Source organism: Salmo trutta, chromosome 35 (assembly GCF_901001165.1).
Source record: "Salmo trutta chromosome 35, fSalTru1.1, whole genome shotgun sequence".
Classification (NCBI taxonomy): domain Eukaryota; kingdom Metazoa; phylum Chordata; class Actinopteri; order Salmoniformes; family Salmonidae; genus Salmo; species Salmo trutta.
Window position 1 is genome coordinate 20,861,431 of NC_042991.1, and position 20,135 is coordinate 20,881,565.

A 20,135-nucleotide genomic window follows, 5' to 3' on the forward strand; every position below is an offset into this window, starting at 1 on the left:
CATTTTGTGTTGTCCAGAAGAAAGGAAAAAAAAAAGAAATCTCAACAAACAAATTGACAACAACAAAAGGTCAAATAATCTTCAGTTCACATTTGGTGGTACATTCATACGATGCATTCATTACATATGATTGACTCCCAAATTCTTGGTCTGATTCTGCCCTTGTCTCCCCCCCATCTCCCAAATAATCCACCTAAACAACAACAATTCTCTCCACAGTGCCACCTAGGTGCCTGATCCCAAACCTTCCTTCCTATGTACTATGGAATAAATTAACAGCAAAGCAACTATTTTACATCACATGGATGAACGTCTCTACCATCTGTAATAAAGGAACAAAGAAAACAAAACAAACAAAGCACATGTCAACTTTGTCAATTAAAAAACAAAGGAACATGATGATGAGGGTGGGAAACAAAGCTCTGACAAACAGACTGGGCTGAATGAATTGATGACATGTTGGTAGAAGGAATGAACTCTACTGTCCACACATTCCATATTTCAGGAGGAAGGGAACAGGTCAACACTTCTACTTCTTTAAACAGAGGTTGTTCTCAGTGCAGGTCTTTTCCCATCGAGGTACTTAATCTCCTTTAATACTCTATGTGGACCTGCTACACTCATCTGACTGGACTGGTGTATTACTGGTGTTCAACACTAGATGTCAGTGTATGCCATGCCATCTGAACAACGTGGTACCTACCTACCGGTTTAAATGAAAAACCTTGCCATTTGTCTGAACTGCTTATTTGATAGACCATATTAGACTGAAAGGCACTAGTTAAGATATGACTATCAAGCAGGTGAGAACAAAGCTCTGGGTCTTTAACAGAAATCCACCTAAATGGTCCATTGTTTAAGTGTGACTAAAATCATACTTACGATAAGAACGACACAAATGTGATATGTTGATTGACATTGATATATTTTCAGTCACACCCACATACCCCAAATGGTGGAAAGAACGAAAGAAAATAAATGACAAAGCTGTCTTCAAATCAGTATGGCTTTTTTTTGGAGTAAGGGCAAATCTTACAGCGCAGAGTCCTGTTCTCCTCACAGAGGAGGGTAGATTTACAGCACTGGGAGGGGGGTGGGGGGAGGAGGGGGGAGGGAGGGATGGGAGCATGCAGACTAGCTTTACAAGATGACAAGAGGAGAACTCTTGGATGAGGTGGTTCCTCCCAGTCCCCAGTAGGGGGCAGTCTGGCTCTGGCTCTGGAGAGGCAGGCAGCCGGTCCGGTTCCATCTGATCTGGTCAGGGACTCCAAAACAGGAGAGTCCAGTCTGCCAGGGAAGTGGCCTGCCTGGGTGAGCTCCACCCATGGTGGGGGAGGAGTAAGAGTCAGCTCCGCCCACTGCTCAGAAAGGGAGGGGGTAGAGGAATTTGGTGGCTGGAGGGGTCAGGTCAGGGGGTGATCCAGGAGGACCACTCTACTCCAGCTGGCTGGGCTTGTCTGTGTCTGTCATCTCCTTCTTAATGACAGGGAGGGGGTGGGCCTCGGTGTTGAACACCCAGTGCTCCAAGGGAAGATGGTCATCATCAGAGAAGAGCAGGTACAGGTATCTGAGAGAGAGAGAGAGACTCAACTTAGCTCAAACACTCATATGTGATCAACAAAACATGAGGACCTCAGACCGACCACTTATTTAAACCAACAACCTCAACTCCTAGTTGAGTTCCGACTGATGCAATCCTGGACAACATCTACCAGATGTCTGAGTGTCAGAGACGGTGGTGGGTGGTCTCACTAAGACACGTCCCAAAAGCAACTCAGGGAACATCCAGCTCAGGAGCTCTCCCATGCCAATATTTCCCTGCCAAGCCAACAATGTAAATCAATGAATAAATAAAAATGACAAAAGACTAAACAATTTCTGTTTCCTTTGGAAAAAAACAGCAGCTTGGTCACCGCATGCCAAAAGCTATCGCGCTCGGCATTAAGTTGTTTGCGAGTGAACCGGTCGCAAATCAAAAGTTGATTCCAGAACCAGCGGTTGGGGGACGAGTGGAGGTGGACCTTAACCCTACACGTCCTTAATCAGGTACAGAGGTGACACTCGTTGGAACCGGATTACGCCATGCCCACCCCGAGTCCCCACGGTGACCTTGTGGACACCACTCCATGTTCAGAGAGAGAGATTCAAAGACTCAATCATGGACACTCATGACAGTTGTGGCTGCTTCGCGTGATGTATTGTTGTCTCTACCTTCTTGCCTTTGTGCTGTTGTCTGTGCGCAATGATGTTTGTACCATGTTTTGTGCTGCTGCCATGTGGTGTTGATACCATGCTGTGTTGTCATGCGTTGCTGCCATGCTATGTTGTTGTTTTAGGTCTCTCTTTATGTAGTGATGTGTGTTTTGTCCTATATTTATTTTTTAATCCCAGCCCCTGTCCCGGCAGGAGGCCTTTTGCCTTCTGGTAGGCCGTCATTGTAAATAAGAATTTGTTCTTAACTGACTTGCCTACTTAAATAAAGGTTAAATAAAAAGAAATAAAGAATGAGAAAGAGTGAGAGAGAAAGAGTGAGAGAGAAAGGGGGGGGGGGGAGAAAGGAGAGGCGGTGGCTCCAGATGTTACAGAGGGATGATTAAAGGCCGTGGGTGGGAGAGAGAGTCCAGGCACTCCTCTCAACAGTTAAACCAACCCAGACCTACCAGATCAAGAAACAGCTAGGGGGAGGAACATTGAGTCCATCACAGTCAGTGAGCCCCCAGTGTTCTCAGAACTCAAGTGATTACTCAAAACTCAAAGCCCCATTGCACTACACTAGGAAGGATGAGTAAAACAAAAATAACTCATTAAGTCATAGCATAGCATCCCTCTTTAACAGTTTCCCGTGTCCTAATACTGGGAACAAAGTGAACATTGGGAGGGCTTTTGGGCCCCTTCATGTTGACAAGTGCTTAGCTTTTGATCTGGGGGAACTTGTTAATGCAGTAGACCACGGCAACAACAAGCCCACAGCACAGTCCACCTCCCTGGGAAGGAACGGGAGGAGACAGCAAAGCAAACAGCCAGATATACACTGTTTTCAGAGTCATCATTGCTAATGTGACCTCACTCTAAGAGAGGAAGGAGGAGGACCCTGGCTATGAGGCAGAAAGAAATGGAGAGAGGGAGGAGAGAGAGGAGAAAGGAGAGGGGAGACAGGAAGAGAGAGGGAAAGAGGCAGTAAAAAGGGAGTGGAAGAAAGTAGGGAGTGAGGGAGAGCCAGTGCCTAATAGATGGATTTTGCAAGCATCAGTAAACGAGGCATTTGGAGAGGCCTGGGATCTGGAGACCCTATTCGCCAAATTGCATCACTTTCCACCACCATTAAATACTACAGACGTTTGAACGGCTCTATAAAGCGGTGGGACTCACACAGCGTTTCATAGCAGCATCAGTCAGAGAGGCAGATTAGCCCAGGGGTTTGACCACAAAAGAAAAATAAACACCAACATTAAAGTGCTGCACAGTTATTAAATGCACAGGAGGGTGAAAACATATTTAACTTTTCTGTCAAGCAAGTCTCCCTCCCTCACTTAGCCTCTTATCCTTACTCTAGCCCAACCTTGAACCCATCTTCTTTTCCTCTCTCCCCGGGTCCCCCCTTTCCATCTCTCTCTTCATCTTCCTACCTCTCTTTCCCTTTCTTTCTCTCCCTCTCTCCTGCATGCAGCTTGTTGTTATCTCACTGAGTCATGGTGACGTGGCTGTGGCTACTGTACCTAGCCCTGGGGCAGAGCAGAGCCAAGCAGGGGAGGGACACAGAGCAGAGCAGAGCGGGGACACAAAGAAGAGCAGGGACACAGAGCCCATGACTGCTCTATAAGGTCACACCAGAGTGCTGTGACAAGGCCCCAACAAGAGGGGAGCAAAACAACACCACTGACCCTCAATAGAAACAAAACACCAGTGATCATCAATAGAAACAAAACAACACCACTGACACTCAATAGAAACAAAACAACACTGATCCTCATTAAAAACAAAACAGCACCAATGACACTTAACAGAAACCATAGAGGGGGGTTGATGCTCTCTCAGACCAGGATTAGACTGTAAAAAGAGCCATCTATACACTATTATATAGTCCATCTACTCCTCAGGCATTGTGCTCTTATCAATGGTGAAAGTGGAGAGGAGACAGTGTTTCAGAGAGACAGAGAGGTATTGAATTGAGAGAGAGGGGGGGGGTATAAAGGGCTCAGTAAAAGCGCTCTGTCTGCCTGCCTGCCTGCCGCCTCCTCTTATCTATCTCTGTGTGTGACTGCTGCTATCTCTGAGAAGACTGCTGAGGTCCCTGTAGTCCACAGCACACTGCCTGCCTGTCCGTCTGTGGGTCTGTCTGAGCCAGCCGTGACAATACAATACACCCAGGACGTCAGTAGTTTCTCCTCAGAGGCCCGCAGGCACAGCACAGACAGAGGTGGAGTACTCAGTGGGGGAAAAGACATTATTCTACTTCTGATCTGTTTTGAAGTGTTCAAACAAACTGAATGTCAGGAATACAACATAAAGAGACGTCTGTTTTTCAGGGTGTGATGAAATTCTAGAGCAGATCTTAGATGTCATGAAACGGTGTGGGTGTCAAACTCATCCACACACAATAAGATGAAGATAACTGTCTAGCTGGCATGATGGGGAGGAATATTCATGACCCCACCTGTCCCGTTATATTTAAGAAAATCCAATACTGTAGTTATTCAAGGGTAGGTTCTGGGGGAGGATGTAGGACAACAAAATCATGCCAATAAACCTGATGTATTTTTATCTCATTTCTATTTTTATCTAATGGACTAACAATCGCACTTGACTTTTTTCCCCCTCTTACTAGCTCGGACTATGCTGATAGCTACTTTACTGAGGAAAACTGTACTTACTTCAAATCAAATCAAAGTTTATTTGTCACATGTGCCAAATACAACAGGTGTAGACCTTACAGTGAAATGCTTACTTACAAGCCCTTAACCAACAATGCAGTTTTAGAAAAATAAGTCATGAAAGTATTTACTAAAATAAACTGAAGAAGAAAAGAAAGAAAAAAGAAAATAGAAAAATAACAAATAATTAAAGAGCTGCAGTAAAATAACAGTAACGAGGCTATATACAGAGGGTACCGGTATAGAGTCAATGTGCAGGGGCACAAGTCAGTCGAGGTAATTGAGGTAATTTGTACATGCAGGTAGAGGTAGTGACTATGCATAGATAATAAACAGAGAGTAGCAGCAGCTAAAAAATGGGGGTTGGCGGGGAGACGCTGCAAATAGTCTGGGTAGTCATTTGATTAGCTGTTCAGGAGTCTTATGGCTTGGGGATAGAAGCTGTTAAGAAGCCTTTTGGACCTAGACCTGGTGCTCCGGTACCGCTGTGATATGTGGTTGTTCCACCCAGCCATCTTAAGATGAATGCACTAACTGTAAGTCACTCTGGATGAGAGAATCTGCTAAATGACTAAAATGTAAAGGCAAGGTGAAAGTTGTAATGCTCGGTATCCAGATGCCTCTATGCAGAATGACAGTGTGTGAGTAGAGGGTCTTACTTGAGCGTCTCGGCCAGGTAGAAGCTCTGCTGAACGTCATCATGGTTGGGGCTGGAGGCGTAGACGTCCCGCACTCCACTGTAGCCCCCCTCCACACGACAGTGCTTCTCCAGAGCCTGAGAGACACACAGAGAACAGACAGTAGACAAGAACGTGAGAGCGGAGGGAGAAGTGTTGAGCTGACTCTGTTCTTATGTCAGTGTGCTGGAGATGTATGCACGGTGCTAGCTAGTTGCTGAGTAGGCACATTTCAATTCAGTGTTGCTGCTCTGCCTGGGGGTGGGGGGGAAGAGGAGGCTGCCTTAGGCACAATGACTCAGGGAGAAAACATGGCTGATGAGGAAGGGGCTGCAGCGTTCACACATCCAGTCTGGCTGAACAAGGTGGAGGTACAATATCTGCAGGCAGGTAGAGAGGCAGGCTGATTTATAGCTAACACAAGGCCCATCATAGGTAATCTCATGTCATTAGTGGATACAATTACACAGCTCTGAGATCTGGGCAATCAGCATTGCCACTGTTCTGTTCTGTTGTAGCATGGCAATGATGCAGCAGACGGGGGAGAGCGACAGAGAGAGAGGGAGAGCAAAAGAGAGAGCGAGAGAGAGAGAAAGGAAGAGTCTCAGAGGTTTTGGAGACTCCTGCACTCAGAACTAGCCATGCATAGACCTGAATGAGTCTACAGATCACAGTGAACAGGGGTCTATTGGAATGCAGAGGCCTTTTCACTGTGATTTCAGGGGAAGTCTCTTGTCAGTGGAGGTTAAGAAGGGACAGAGTGACACAAACATGACAGGAAGGACTGTGGTGGGATAGTTATGATGGATACTGTAGCTTGGGTGGTATAGCGTATATCGGGGTATTTGTAAATAGCCACGGAATGATTTTTTAATACCGGGCAATTTTCAATACATTTGAAATAACTGCAGTCAACTCGTGCGTTAGGAGATAAAGCAGATCGCGTTATTACTTAGTTCCCCAACACAGTTGAGCCAGTCACGTGTTTGTTTGTAAATAGCACAACAGGAGAAAGCGGGAGCAGGTCCAGCTGTGCAACGTTTTAAATTGAAAGTCCACAGTGTTTTTTGCTTCAATAGAGTGATCAAGGACGTGCAACTGTAGTTTTCCTTCACAGAAAATACATTAGAGCAACACATTCGGCATAAAATAACTTCATTTTCATCAGATGACAATAGAAGCGCAACACTATTTGGCTGGCAGCCACACAAGAAAATGAGCAGAATTTACAATAAGAAGCCTTTGAAACCAAGCAGAAGTTACAATAAGAAGCCTTTGAAACCGAGCAGAAGTTACAATAAGAAGCCTTTGAAACCGAGCAGAAGTTACAATAAGAAGCCTTTGAAACCGAGCAGAAGTTTACAATAAGAAGCCTTTGAAACCAAGCAGAAGTTACAATAAGAAGCCTTTGAAACCGAGCAGAAGTTACAATAAGAAGCCTTTGAAACCGAGCAGAAGTTACAATAAGAAGCCTTTGAAACCGAGCAGAAGTTTACAATAAGAAGCCTTTGAAACCGAGCAGAAGTTTACAATAAGAAGCCTTTGAAACCGAGCAGAAGTTACAATAAGAAGCCTTTGAAACCGAGCAGAAGTTTACAATAAGAAGCCTTTGAAACCGAGCAGAAGTTACAATAAGAAGCCTTTGAGATCTGTGTTTACAAAACGCAGCAAGATATTTCTTATACGTTTTATATTTTTTTCCTGTGTGAAAAACGCAGAATTATGTGTTAACACAAAGCCTAGTTTAACTTGGTATCTAAGTAAGTGGCTCAATTAATAAGATGATGAGGCATCATATTGTCTTAGCTTTCTGACCTGTTTGAGAAGTTAAAGCCTTTTGGATGAGTTCCTTTGTCCAGTGTCTGTGTTCTTTTGCCCATCTTAATCTTTTCTTTTTATTGGCCAGTCTGAGATATGGCTTTATCTTTGCAATTCTGCATAGAAGGCCAGCATCTCGGAGTCGCCTCTTCACTGTTGACGTTGAGACTGGTGTTTTGCGGGATCTATTTAATGAAGCTGCCAGTTGAGGACTTGTGAGGCGTCTGCTTCTCAAACTAGACACTCTAATGTACTTGTCCTCTTGCTCAGTTGTGCACCGGGGCCTCCCACTCCTCTTTCTATTCTGGTTAGAGCCAGTTTGTGCTGCTCTGTGAAGGGAGTAGTACACCGCGTTGTACAAGATTTTCAGTTCCTTGGCAATTTCTCGCATTGAATAGTCTTCATTTCTCAGAACAACAATAGACTGACGAGTTTCATAAGAAAGTCCTTTGTTTCTGGCCATTTTGAGCCTGTAATCGAACCCACAAATGCTGATGCTCTAGATACTCAACTAGTCTAAAGAAGGCCAGTTTTATTGATTCTTTAATCAGCACAACCGTTTTCAGCTGTGCTAACATAATTGCAAAAGGGTTTTCTAATGATCAATTAGCCTTTTAAAATGATAAACTTGGATTAGCTAACAACGTGCCATTGGAACACAGGAGTGACGGTTGCTGATAATGGGCCTCTGTACGCCTATGTCAATATTCCATAAAAAAAAGCTGCCGTTTCCAGCTACAATAGTCATTTACAACATTAACAATGTCTACACTGTATTTCTGATCAATTTGATGTTATTTTAATGGACCAAAAAAATGTGCTTTTCTTTCAAAAACAAGGACATTTCTAAGTGACCCCAAACTTTTGAACGGTAGTGTATAACTTTATGATCTGGATTGACTATCTTTGCAATTCGTTTATTTTTGTTTGCATATTTAGCTAGAAGCCGCCATGCAAATTCACTATTACCTGTGCTAATTTTGTTAGCATTTTGGTAATAGACGGCCAACGGGCATTTTTTGGCGCCCACTTGTGTACTAAGCCGGTAATACAGTAAATCCCGGGGTGAGAGAAGGACGGTATGACGATATGAAAATCTGGATACTGCCCAACCCTACTGTAGTTCTCACCTGCACGGCCTCCCAGCCCCATTCCCTGTACTTAGGGTCGTGGGTTAACCTCCACATGTACATGTAGGTCTCGATGACCTCTGGCCTCAGGATGAAGTACTTCTCGTTCTGCCGCGTGGCGATGGCCTCCACGCCTCCGTCAAACCTGAACGCCTCTGGGCCCAGCTTCAGGGCTATGACAGGGGAACAAAGGAAGAAGACAACATATCAACAAAAAACCCAGCTCTAGGGCAAAGTAAAGGACACAGAATGTCAAGAGAACCAAAAAAAAAACTTCAGTTCCTGGATGGACCAGATTATGAGTAAAGCAAAGTTCAAAAGGTAAAGGGAGTTTGCCGCGTGATTATGTGGGAATTAACAGGGTTTAGGCCTATTGTTATTTCCTGTAATCCCTGTTTGATGAGAACTAGCACCTATGCACACAGCAGGCAGTGACTCAGCGGGGGTAGGGGGAGAGGTTGGAGGTTGAATGGGGGCACATCGGTGCTGTGCGATTTAGGCATGGCCAGGGGATTAAGCTGCTTCATAGAACCGTATTTTAATCTAATCTAGTGATGTCCTCAGCCAGTTCTGTTGATAGTAAATTGATAGATGGGTAGATGGATAGATAGTTTGTAGTGATGAAGGGAAAAAATTTATAGTTACATATCGGCATAACATTTTTTACGATATAGGGTATCGTTTTGACAATATTGCAATATTTATCCAGGCACTTGTCATCTCCCGTCTGGATTACTGCAACTCGCTGTTGGCGGGGCTCCCTGCCTGTGCCATTAAACCCCTACAACTCATCCAGAACGCCGCAGCCCAGTTCAACCTTCCCAAGTTCTCTCACGTCACCCCGCTCCTCCGCTCTCTCCACTGGCTTCCAGTTGAAGCTCGCATCCGCTACAAGACCATGGTGCTTGCCTACGGAGCTGTGAGGGGAACGGCACCTCCGTACCTTTAGGCTCTGATCAGTCCCTACACCCAAACAAGGGCACTGCGTTCATCCACCTCCGGCCTGCTGGCCCCCCTACCTCTGCGGAAGCACAGTTCCCGCTCAGCCCAGTCAAAACTGTTCGCTGCTCTGGCACCCCAATGGTGGAACAAGCTCCCTCACGACGCCAGGACGGCGGAGTCAATCACCACCTTCCGGAGACACCTGAAGCCCCACCTCTTTAAGGAATACCTGGGATAGGATAAAGTAATCCTTCTAACTCCCCCCCCCAAAAAAAGATATAGATGTACTATTGTAAAGTGGTTGTTCCACTGGATATCATAAGGTGAATGCAGCAATTTGTAAGTCGCTGTGGCCAAGAGCTTCAGCTAAATGATGTAAATGTAATTATTTTTGCACTAGTTTGCTGTACCTGCACCAAAACCCCCAGTATTTTCCCTTCATAGCTTGTTCTCCATCCTCTTTTGAAATAAGGAGCCAATTCATTTTCAGCACTGATCAAAATTCGTTTTCTCATAGCTCTCTCGTCCTTCTGCACCAAACACATGGTGAGCAATATATTTGGAACATCAAATCACAATAAAAACACAGTATGGAATCACAATACATATAGTATTGGTACGTAAGTATCGTGATAATATTGTATTGTGAGGTCCCTGGGAATACCCAGCCCTAATAGATTTCCTGATGGTCAATCTGGACCAGAGGAAGTGAGAGAGGAGAGACCCTCTGACTCAGACTAACCTGGCTGGCACTATGCTCTGTCTACCCAGCAGCCCTCCTGGCTCAACGGCTCCTGAAGAGGAGTGTGTGGTGTGTTTATGTGTGTGTGTGTGAGTGAGAGTGAGAGAGAGAGAGAGAGAGAGAGAGACAGCGAGTGTGCTGTTGTTGACTCCCACATCTCCTTTTGTCTAGGCTTCAGAACTAATATGGTCTCACCTGGGAGGGAGAGAGTTTTAGACTAAAAAAGGTAAGGCCTTTAGAGAGTAATGCCAGGTACTATGATCTTGCAGAGAGCGGAGCTACAGTATTAGGTTTCTATGACTGAAACAATATCTAAAGGAGGTATATGAAATAGAGAGAGACTTTACAGAGAAGGGGTATGCAACTCTGGTTCTGAAGGGCTGCAGTGTGTACAGGCTTTTGTTCCAGCCCAGCATTAACTCACCTGATTCAACTAATCACAGCCTAATCTGAAGATTAGCTGGACTAGTTGAATCAGGTGTGTTCAAGCAGAATACAAACAAAAGCCTGTACACACTTGGTCCCCGTTGCCTACCAGTGCTGTGCAGAGGGAGACACGGAGACTGATGTTCCCCAGACGACGGGGTCAGTCAGTCAGACTCACTGGTGCGGGCGTAGGACTCGTGGCAGGTGCGGGCAATCTCTGAGGCCTGCTCCATCTGGTGACCCGTCTTGTCCTCGGGCGCTCCGTCCGCCCCCAGGGCGATCATGCCCCCGGCGAAGCACGTTAGGTGACCCATCTTGTGCTCCAGCAGCCCGCCCTTCCACTCAGCGATGTACATCAGGCCGCTGCTGGACTTTCTTATCAAACTGGTCTCAATGGCCTGGAGGACAATGACAAGAACGGAAGACAGATGAGCACTCTATCCACTCCCAGTCCCAGACAAGCGCCATTCCCCTGCAAATGGAGTAGACCCTTCAGGAGCATGAATAACTACTGCTCAAATAGCATTGTTAAGCTTGATGAAGCTGCTGTTGCAGGAAAACTAGGGGTCTGAGCTGTTATCTATTTTCTGTGGCGGCATGGACTCAAAGTTCCTATTTGTCCCTGACATTTACACATAGACACAAGGGCCACTTTACCCAGAGATATTCTCGAATGGCGGGCGTGTCCCACCCACAGCGAGACACGACACCAGGAGGTGTCATTCAGAACAACGGGCGGCCCCTCTCCCCCACTAGCCACACAGCAGGTGTCCAATACGGTACCATCCCATGACTGACAGACAAAACATAGTTATTACAGAAATAATGGGCCATTATTGATGTAGAGAGAGATATAAACCTAGCTTTTAACATAGGGAATAAATAACCTCAGCTAAGACGAGTCGACGGCATGCCTTCAACGCTACACTATTACAGGTGCATTCTCTGATACGCCTCATTGATCATACCTTCATTTGGCATATTTCTTTTCATATTCATTGGGTTTGCTTTTCTCCTGCTGGGGGAAGACCATAGAAAGCGAAATATGGCAACTCTCCTGAAAGTAATGACATTTTCAAAAGATCATTCAGATTTGTGCTTTTGCAGTGACACATCATGTAAATGGGCCGTGTATAGGCGGCTGGGCTTTATACGCCGCGATCCGCCTCAGAAAACCAGCTGATTAATATTCCCCTAAGCTGGCTATTTCATTTCCTTTGGTCTCTTTAAAGGCAGCCTATATTCTGTTAAGCAACAGCAAGCCTGACAGACAAATAGACCTGGACTGGGCCAGTATAGGAGCAGATAGACAGAGGCAGACAGCAGCGCATCTTGTTCAGCTTCTCTTCTCAATGGGGGGGGGACGAGACAGAGAGAGAGAGAGAATGTAGGCCGGGCCGGGCCGGCACTGAGGCGAGGATGCCAAGGAGCCATTAATAAGAGAGCAGAGTCTGATCCTAACCGCCTGCCTCTCAACATGCCTCACAGTCTGCCTGACCCAAATAGATGATGGCATGGCGTGGCCATGGGGACCCTCTCGCTGTGGGTGACCTGCTTGTGGTGATGGCAGGCGGACGGGCGGGCGGGTGGATAGGCAGGTGTGGTGGGGAAATGAGGCTGTCGGGGAGGGGACTTGAGGAGGGAGGGTAATATTCTGGAGTAGTCTGGGTCCTTGTGGACCTCTGCACAGAGAGAAACATCTTAATCTCCCACAGGACAGGCTAGTTGGCTCTAATGAAACAGAGAATTGGGCTAGCAGCAGTCAGAGCCCATCTCACCATACAGAGCTCTGAGTCTGGCTGCCCCCACATCCACTGACAGCCTTCAACCCTACTTTAACCATCTCCTGTGGAGTGCAGTATGTACTCCACACTCAGAAATAGACAATTCCTACCTGGCGTAGCATGCTTCAAACTCAGACTCCAACCCATACTTTTATTGATTTCTGACTCTGACTGTTCACAGTAATGGAAGAAATGTAACTGTTGTTGACACACAGACAAAAGCTTTCAATCGAGGTCGAAAGAGCCTCTTGACAAGGTATAGTCAGTGCTTCAGATAGTGCTGGTAGTGTAGCCATTAATCTCAGTAAGACAGGAGAAAAGCTGAGGAGAGAAGACAAGAGGAGAGGAGGGGGAGTAGAAAGGAGGGGGGGAGAGGAGTGGAGGGGGGGAGGAGAGGAAAGAAGAGTGTAGGCTAGGTTTCTGGAGGGGTTTACCTGCAGAGCTTCGTAGTAGAGCTTCTTGCCCTCCTCGTCTGTCTTGTCCGACATCAGCCAGGCCTTGAGGAGGTACTCATAGAAGCTGTCTCCCAGGCCGCCCACTGACACATGATCTACAGGACAGACACAACACAACAGATTAGAGGATCACGCTGGGGTCTGGCTAATAGACCTACTCTCATCCCGTTAGCGCACCCCCCCCCCACCTCCTTCCTCCTTCCTTCCTTCTTCCTCCCGTGGCCTGCTTCACCTCAGGATGATGTATGGCCCAATGATGCTGGCCATAATCTCACCACCCTCGAGGCTGATTACACAGGAAGGTGACCCCTAAATGCCTGCTCAGCCTCAGCGATAAAGGGACGTGTCTGGCATAGGCCATGTCGAGGGGACAGGGACGGGAATGGGGACTCCTCTCCAAACAAAACCCAACAAAGCTACAACAGTAATGCGATTAGACTCTTTTGATGGCTGATGTATTGAAGATGTATGCAGCGGAGAGATTGTCCTTCTGATGAGTTTATCAGCTCCCCCAGGCATGGCCCTGTCACTGTGTGTGTGTGTGTTTGTGTACACCTGTGAGCGTGTGTAAAAGAGGGAGAATGTGAATGTGTGCACATCTGTCTGTGACTGATGTAGTCTGTGCATTTACATGACAGAGAATGTGTGTGTGTGTGTGTGTATATCGAGCAATACCACAGCGTGATAAAAAGAGCGAGGGTCTGTGCACACAGAGACATTAAGTGCGGTGAGGGGCTGTGCTCTGTGCTGCGCCCGGTGATGGGGTTGTACTCTCCTGTCCACTTCACCACTTCACTATCTGAGGAATGAGTCTCCAGGGTCTGGGAGAGAGCCCCAGCCAAGCCACTATGTTTGTCATATTGATTGTCATGCCCCTCATACATATGTATATGTCATTAACAGCCACATAGTTGTTTGGGAGATGGAGATTAGACTCCAGCAGGAATAAAGGTGACTGGAGAGAGCACCAGAGGTAGGGGTTTAGAATGTTGCCTTAGCCCTTATAGGGGCTGTACTTCCTGGCTGACTGGGGTCGTTTTGGGCCTGTCTGACTCAATGCAGTAAGGGTTAACAGGTCAGAGAGGGAACACAAGGTCAAGGATCTGATCATGGCTCTATCTGATTGACAACACACTAACATAAAAAATACGAGCGGGAGAGGCTGTGGACCTGGATAACAGAGGGATTGTGTGTCTGACTGAGTGAGGTTGCTGGGAGAGACATGGCGGTGGCAGGTCCTCTCCAGGCTGCTGACTGACACCTCTGTGTAGGTGACTTGGGGACGTAATCACATCATGAGCATGAGGTGTGTGGAGGTGTGTGTGATAGCTTGTGTGTGTGTGTGTGTTGTGTGAGTAAGTGTGCATCACCTGGTAGACGGCTAGTGATGGCTGTTCAACAGTCTGATGGTAATAGAAGCTGGTCAACAGTCTGATGGTAATAGAAGCTGGTCAACAGTCTGATGGTAATAGAAGCTGTTCAACAGTCTGATGGTAATAGAAGCTGGTCAACAGTCTGATGGTAATAGAAGCTGGTCAACAGTCTGATGGTAATAGAAGCTGTTCAACAGTCTGATGGTAATAGAAGCTGTTCAACAGTCTGATGGTAATAGAAGCTGTTCCACAGTCTGATGGTCTGGTAATAGAAGCTGTTCAACAGTCTGATGGTCTGGTAATAGAAGCTGTTCAACAGTCTGATGGTCTGGTAATAGAAGCTGTTCAACAGTCTGATGGTAATATAAGTTGGTCAACAGTCTGATGGTAATAGAAGCTGGTCAACAGTCTGATGGTAATAGAAGCTGGTCAACAGTCTGATGGTAATAGAAGCTGGTCAACAGTCTGATGGTAATAGAAGCTGGTCAACAGTCTGATGGTAATAGAAGCTGTTCAACAGTCTGATGGTGATAGAAGCTGTTCAACAGTCTGATGGTAATAGAAGCTGTTCAACAGTCTGATGGTGATAGAAGCTGTTCAACAGTCTGATGGTGATAGAAGCTGTTCAACAGTTTGATGGTGATAGAAGCTGTTCAACAGTCTGATGGTCTGGTAATAGAAGCTGTTCAACAGTCTGATGGTCTGGTAATAGAAGCTGTTCAACAGTCTGATGGTAATAGAAGCTGTTCAACAGTCTGATGGTCTGGTAATAGAAGCTGTTCAACAGTCTGATGGTCTGGTAATAGAAGCTGTTCAACAGTCTGATGGTCTGGTAATAGAAGCTGTTCAACAGTCTGATGGTCTGGTAATAGAAGCTGTTCAACAGTCTGATGGTCTGGTAATAGAAGCTATTCAACAGTCTGATGGTCTGGTAATAGAAGCTATTCAACAGTCTGATGGTAATAGAAGCTGTTCAATAGTCTGATGGCCTGGTAATAGAAGCTGTTCAACAGTCTGATGGTAATAGAAGCTGTTCAACAGTCTGATGGTAATAGAAGCTGTTCAACAGTCTGATGGTAATAGAAGCTGGTCAACAGTCTGATGGTAATAGAAGCTGGTCAACAGTCTGATGGTAATAGAAGCTGGTCAACAGTCTGATGGTAATAGAAGCTGGTCAACAGTCTGATGGTAATATAAGCTGGTCAACAGTCTGATGGTAATATAAGCTGGTCAACAGTCTGATGGTAATAGAAGCTGTTCAACAGTCTGATGGTAATGAAAGCTGTTCAACAGTCTGATGGTAATAGAAGCTGTTCAACAGTCTGATGGTCTGGTAATGAAAGCTGTTCAACAGCCTGATGGTAATAGAAGCTGTTCAACAGCCTGATGGTAATAGAAGCTGTTCAACAGCCTGATGGTAATAGAAGCTGTTCAACAGCCTGATGGTAATAGAAGCTGTTCAACAGTCTGATGGTAATAGAAGCTGTTCAACAGTCTGATGGTAATAGAAGCTGTTCAACAGTCTGATGGTCTGGTAATGAAAGCTGTTCAACAGCCTGATGGTAATAGAAGCTGTTCAACAGCCTGATGGTAATAGAAGCTGTTCAACAGCCTGATGGTAATAGAAGCTGTTCAACAGCCTGATGGTAATAGAAGCTGTTCAACAGTCTGATGGTAATAGAAGCTGTTCAACAGTCTGATGGTAATAGAAGCTGTTCAACAGTCTGATGGTAATAGAAGCTGGTCAACAGTCTGATGGTAATAGAAGCTGTTCAACAGTCTGATGGTAATAGAAGCTGTTCAACAGTCTGATGGTAATAGAAGCTGTTCAACAGTCTGATGGTAATAGAAGCTGTTCAACAGTCTGATGGTCTGGTAATAGAAGCTGCTCAACAGTCTGATGGTAATAGAAGCTGCTCAACAGTCTGATGGTGATAGAAGCTGCTCAACAGTCTGATGGTGATAGAAGCTGCTCAACAGTCTGATGGTGATAGAAGCTGCTCAACAGTCTGATGGTAATAGAAGCTGTTCAACAGTCTGATGGTAATAGAAGCTGCTCAACAGTCTGATGGTAATAGAAGCTGTTCAACAGTCTGATGGTAATAGAAGCTGTTCAACAGTCTGATGGTGATAGAAGCTGTTCAACAGTCTGATGGTGATAGAAGCTGTTCAACAGTCTGATGGTGATAGAAGCTGTTCAACAGTCTGATGGTGATAGAAGCTGTTCAACAGTCTGATGGTCTGGTAATAGAAGCTGTTCAACAGTCTGATGGTCTGGTAATTGAAGCTGTTCAACAGTCTGATGGTCTGGTGATAGAAGCTGTTCAACAGTCTGATGGTCTGGTGATAGAAGCTGTTCAACAGTCTGATGGTAATAGAAGCTGTTCAAAGTGTCTGATGGTCTGGTAATAGAAGCTGTTCAACAGTCTGATGGTCTGGTAATAGAAGCTGTTCAACAGTCTGATGGTAATAGAAGCTGCTCAACAGTCTGATGGTAATAGAAGCTGCTCAACAGTCTGATGGTAATAGAAGCTGTTCAACAGTCTGATGGTAACATAAGCTGTTCAACAGTCTGATGGTAACATAAGCTGTTCAACAGTCTGATGGTAACATAAGCTGTTCAACAGTCTGATGGTAACAGAAGCTGTTCAACAGTCTGATGGTCTGGTAATAGAAGCTGTTCAACAGTCTGATGGTAATAGAAGCTGTTCAACAGTCTGATGGTCTGGTAATAGAAGCTGCTCAACAGTCTGATGGTAATAGAAGCTGGTCAACAGTCTGATGGTAATAGAAGCTGTTCAACAGTCTGATGGTAATAGAAGCTGTTCAACAGTCTGATGGTCTGGTAATAGAAGCTGTTCAACAGTCTGATGGTAATAGAAGCTGCTCAACAGTCTGATGGTAATAGAAGCTGCTCAACAGTCTGATGGTAATAGAAGCTGTTCAACAGTCTGATGGTAATAGAAGCTGTTCAACAGTCTGATGGTCTGGTAATAGAAGCTGTTCAACAGTCTGATGGTCTGGTAATAGAAGCTGTTCAACAGTCTGATGGTAATAGAAGCTGCTCAACAGTCTGATGGTAATAGAAGCTGCTCAACAGTCTGATGGTCTGGTAATAGAAGCTGCTCAACAGTCTGATGGTAATAGAAGCTGCTCAACAGTCTGATGGTAATAGAAGCTGCTCAACAGTCTGATGGTAATAGAAGCTGTTCAACAGTCTGATGGTAATAGAAGCTGTTCAACAGTCTGATGGTGATAGAAGCTGTTCAACAGTCTGATGGTGATAGAAGCTGTTCAACAGTCTGATGGTGATAGAAGCTGTTCAACAGTCTGATGGTGATAGAAGCTGTTCAACAGTCTGATGGTAATAGAAGCTGTTCAACAGTCTGATGGTGATAGAAGCTGTTCAACAATCTGATGGTGATAGAAGCTGTTCAACAGTCTGATGGTAATAGAAGCTGTTCAACAGTCTGATGGTAATAGAAGCTGTTCAACAGTCTGATGGTAATAGAAGCTGTTCAACAGTCTGATGGTAATAGAAGCTGTTCAACAGTCTGATGGTAATAGAAGCTGTTCAACAGTCTGATGGCAATAGAAGCTGTTCAACAGTCTGATGGCAATAGAAGCTGTTCAACAGTCTGATGGCAATAGAAGCTGTTCAACAGTCTGATGGTAATAGAAGCTGTTCAACAGTCTGATGGCAATAGAAGCTGTTCAACAGTCTGATGGTAATAGAAGCTGTTCAACAGTCTGATGGTAATAGAAGCTGTTCAACAGTCTGATGGTAATAGAAGCTGTTCAACAGTCTGATGGTAATAGAAGCTGTTCAACAGTCTGATGGTAATAGAAGCTGTTCAACAGTCTGATGGTAATAGAAGCTGTTCAACAGTCTGATGGTAATAGAAGCTGTTCAACAGTCTGATGGTAATAGAAGCTGTTCAACAGTCTGATGGTAATAGAAGCTGTTCAACAGTCTGATGGTAATAGAAGCTGTTCAACAGTCTGATGGTAATATAAGCTGTTCAACAGTCTGATGGTGATAGAAGCTGTTCAACAGTCTGATGGTAATAGAAGATGTTCAACAGTGTGATGGTAATAGAAGCTGTTCAACATTCTGATGGTAATAGAAGCTGTTCCACAGTCTGATGGTCTGGTAATAGAAGCTGTTCAACAGTCTGATGGTCTGGTAATAGAAGCTATTTTTTAGTCTCTCAGTCGCCATCATGACTGTGGGCCATGTCATTGGTGTGATAGGATGTCTGTCATGTCTGTGGGCCATGTCATTGGTGTGATAGGATGTCCGTCATGTCTGTGGGCCATGTCATTGGTGTGATAGAATGTCCGTCATGACTGTGGGCCATGTCATTTGTGTGATAGAATGTCTGTCATGACTGTGGGCCATGTCATTGGTGTGATAGAATGTCTGTCATGACTGTGGACCATGTCATTGGTGTGATAGAATGTCCGTCATGACTGTGGGCCATGTCATTGGTGTGATAGGATGTCCGTCATGACTGTGGGCCATGTCATTGGTGTGATAGGATGTCCGTCATGACTGTGGGCCATGTCATTGGTGTGATAGGATGTCCGTCATGACTGTGGGCCATGTTATTGGCATTTCCACATAGGAAGATGTGAAAGTCGAGCAGCTGCTTGGCTCAGAGGGAAACTGTACCGCACTGACTAAATTCAAACATCACATCAATAACAACAACAGCATCACCAGAGCTTTGATAGGCTGTCTATAGTATACAGTGACTGAGAAACACAGAGACACTGAGAACGGCAAGACCATTTCAATGAGATCACCCTCCGGTGGTTCCTGTCTAATGTACAAGTAAACACCGATCACAAGTGACCTATATGGAAAATATCCTCAGGTGGCAAATGGTCCACTGTGAACCTTTCTATTTTTGGAAATCACATCCAACATTACCATTCCTATACCCTCTAGATATTTGTCACTTGAGTTGTTTTTCTTTACATGGAAATTCTTGAAAAATTCTTGAAAAATACTAACTTTTAGAGGTGCTTTTAGCAATGTTTGTCTTGGAACTTTCTCTCTGTTTGAGAAAAGCTTGTTTTGGCATTATAATCTTTTATTTAACCTTTATTTATCTAGGCAAGTCAGTTAAGAACAAATTCTTATTTTCAATGACGGCCTAGGAACAGTGGGTTAAACTGCCTTGTTCAGGGGCAGAACGACAGATTTTTACCATGTCAGCTCAGGGATTCGATCTTGCAACCTTTCGGTTACTAGTCCAACACTCTAACCACTAGGCTACCTGCCGCATTATTGGCGTAGTACATCTACCTTCCCAGTCAGCAAATCACAGAGCCACTTTCCCCCTCACCTGGCTGGCTCCCATCAGAATAGCTACATGTAATTACAATAATAATAATACATTTCAAAGACCCAAATATGTAGAGTCATCCAGAGAGACTCAGTTGTCCACTATATTACGGAGTTGCACCCAGATTAATCCATGCAGAAAATCCCTCTGAGTGACTCTCGAGTGGCGCAGTGTTAAGATACTGCATCACAGTGCTAGCTGTGCCACTAGAGATCCTGGTTCAAGTCCAGGCTCTGTCGCAGCCGGCCGCGACCGGGAGACATTTACATTTACATTACATTTAAGTCATTTAGCAGACGCTCTTATCCAGAGCGACTTACAAATTGGTGCATTCACCTATAATATCCAGTAGAACAAACACTTTACAATAGTGCATCTAAATCCTTTAAAGGGGGGGGGGGGTTAGAAGGATTACTTTATCCTATCCCTTTATCCTATCCCCAGGAGACCCATGGGGAGGCGCACAATTGGTCCAACGTCGTCTGGGTTAGGGGAGGGTTTGGCCGGCAGGGATGTTCTTGTCCCATCGCACACTAGCGACTCCTGTGGCGGGCCGGATGCAG

At 45.3% G+C, this 20,135-nt stretch overlaps 1 protein-coding gene across 1 annotated transcript in view; it reads right to left on the reverse strand.

Annotated features, from left to right (window-relative positions):
• Nucleotides 1-1,103: 1,103 nt before the first annotated feature.
• LOC115174842 (mannosyl-oligosaccharide 1,2-alpha-mannosidase IA-like) overlaps nucleotides 1,104-20,135 on the reverse strand; it is a 175,925-nt gene continuing 156,893 nt past the window's right edge. Inside the window, exons 8-12 of the mRNA XM_029733787.1 lie at nucleotides 12,825-12,940; nucleotides 10,785-11,004; nucleotides 8,497-8,669; nucleotides 5,531-5,646; nucleotides 1,104-1,567 (exon numbers count right to left, since the gene is read on the reverse strand). Coding sequence (XP_029589647.1) covers nucleotides 1,435-1,567; nucleotides 5,531-5,646; nucleotides 8,497-8,669; nucleotides 10,785-11,004; nucleotides 12,825-12,940 — 758 coding nt within the window. The 3' untranslated portion in view covers nucleotides 1,104-1,434. The remainder of the gene's footprint in view (nucleotides 1,568-5,530; nucleotides 5,647-8,496; nucleotides 8,670-10,784; nucleotides 11,005-12,824; nucleotides 12,941-20,135) is intronic.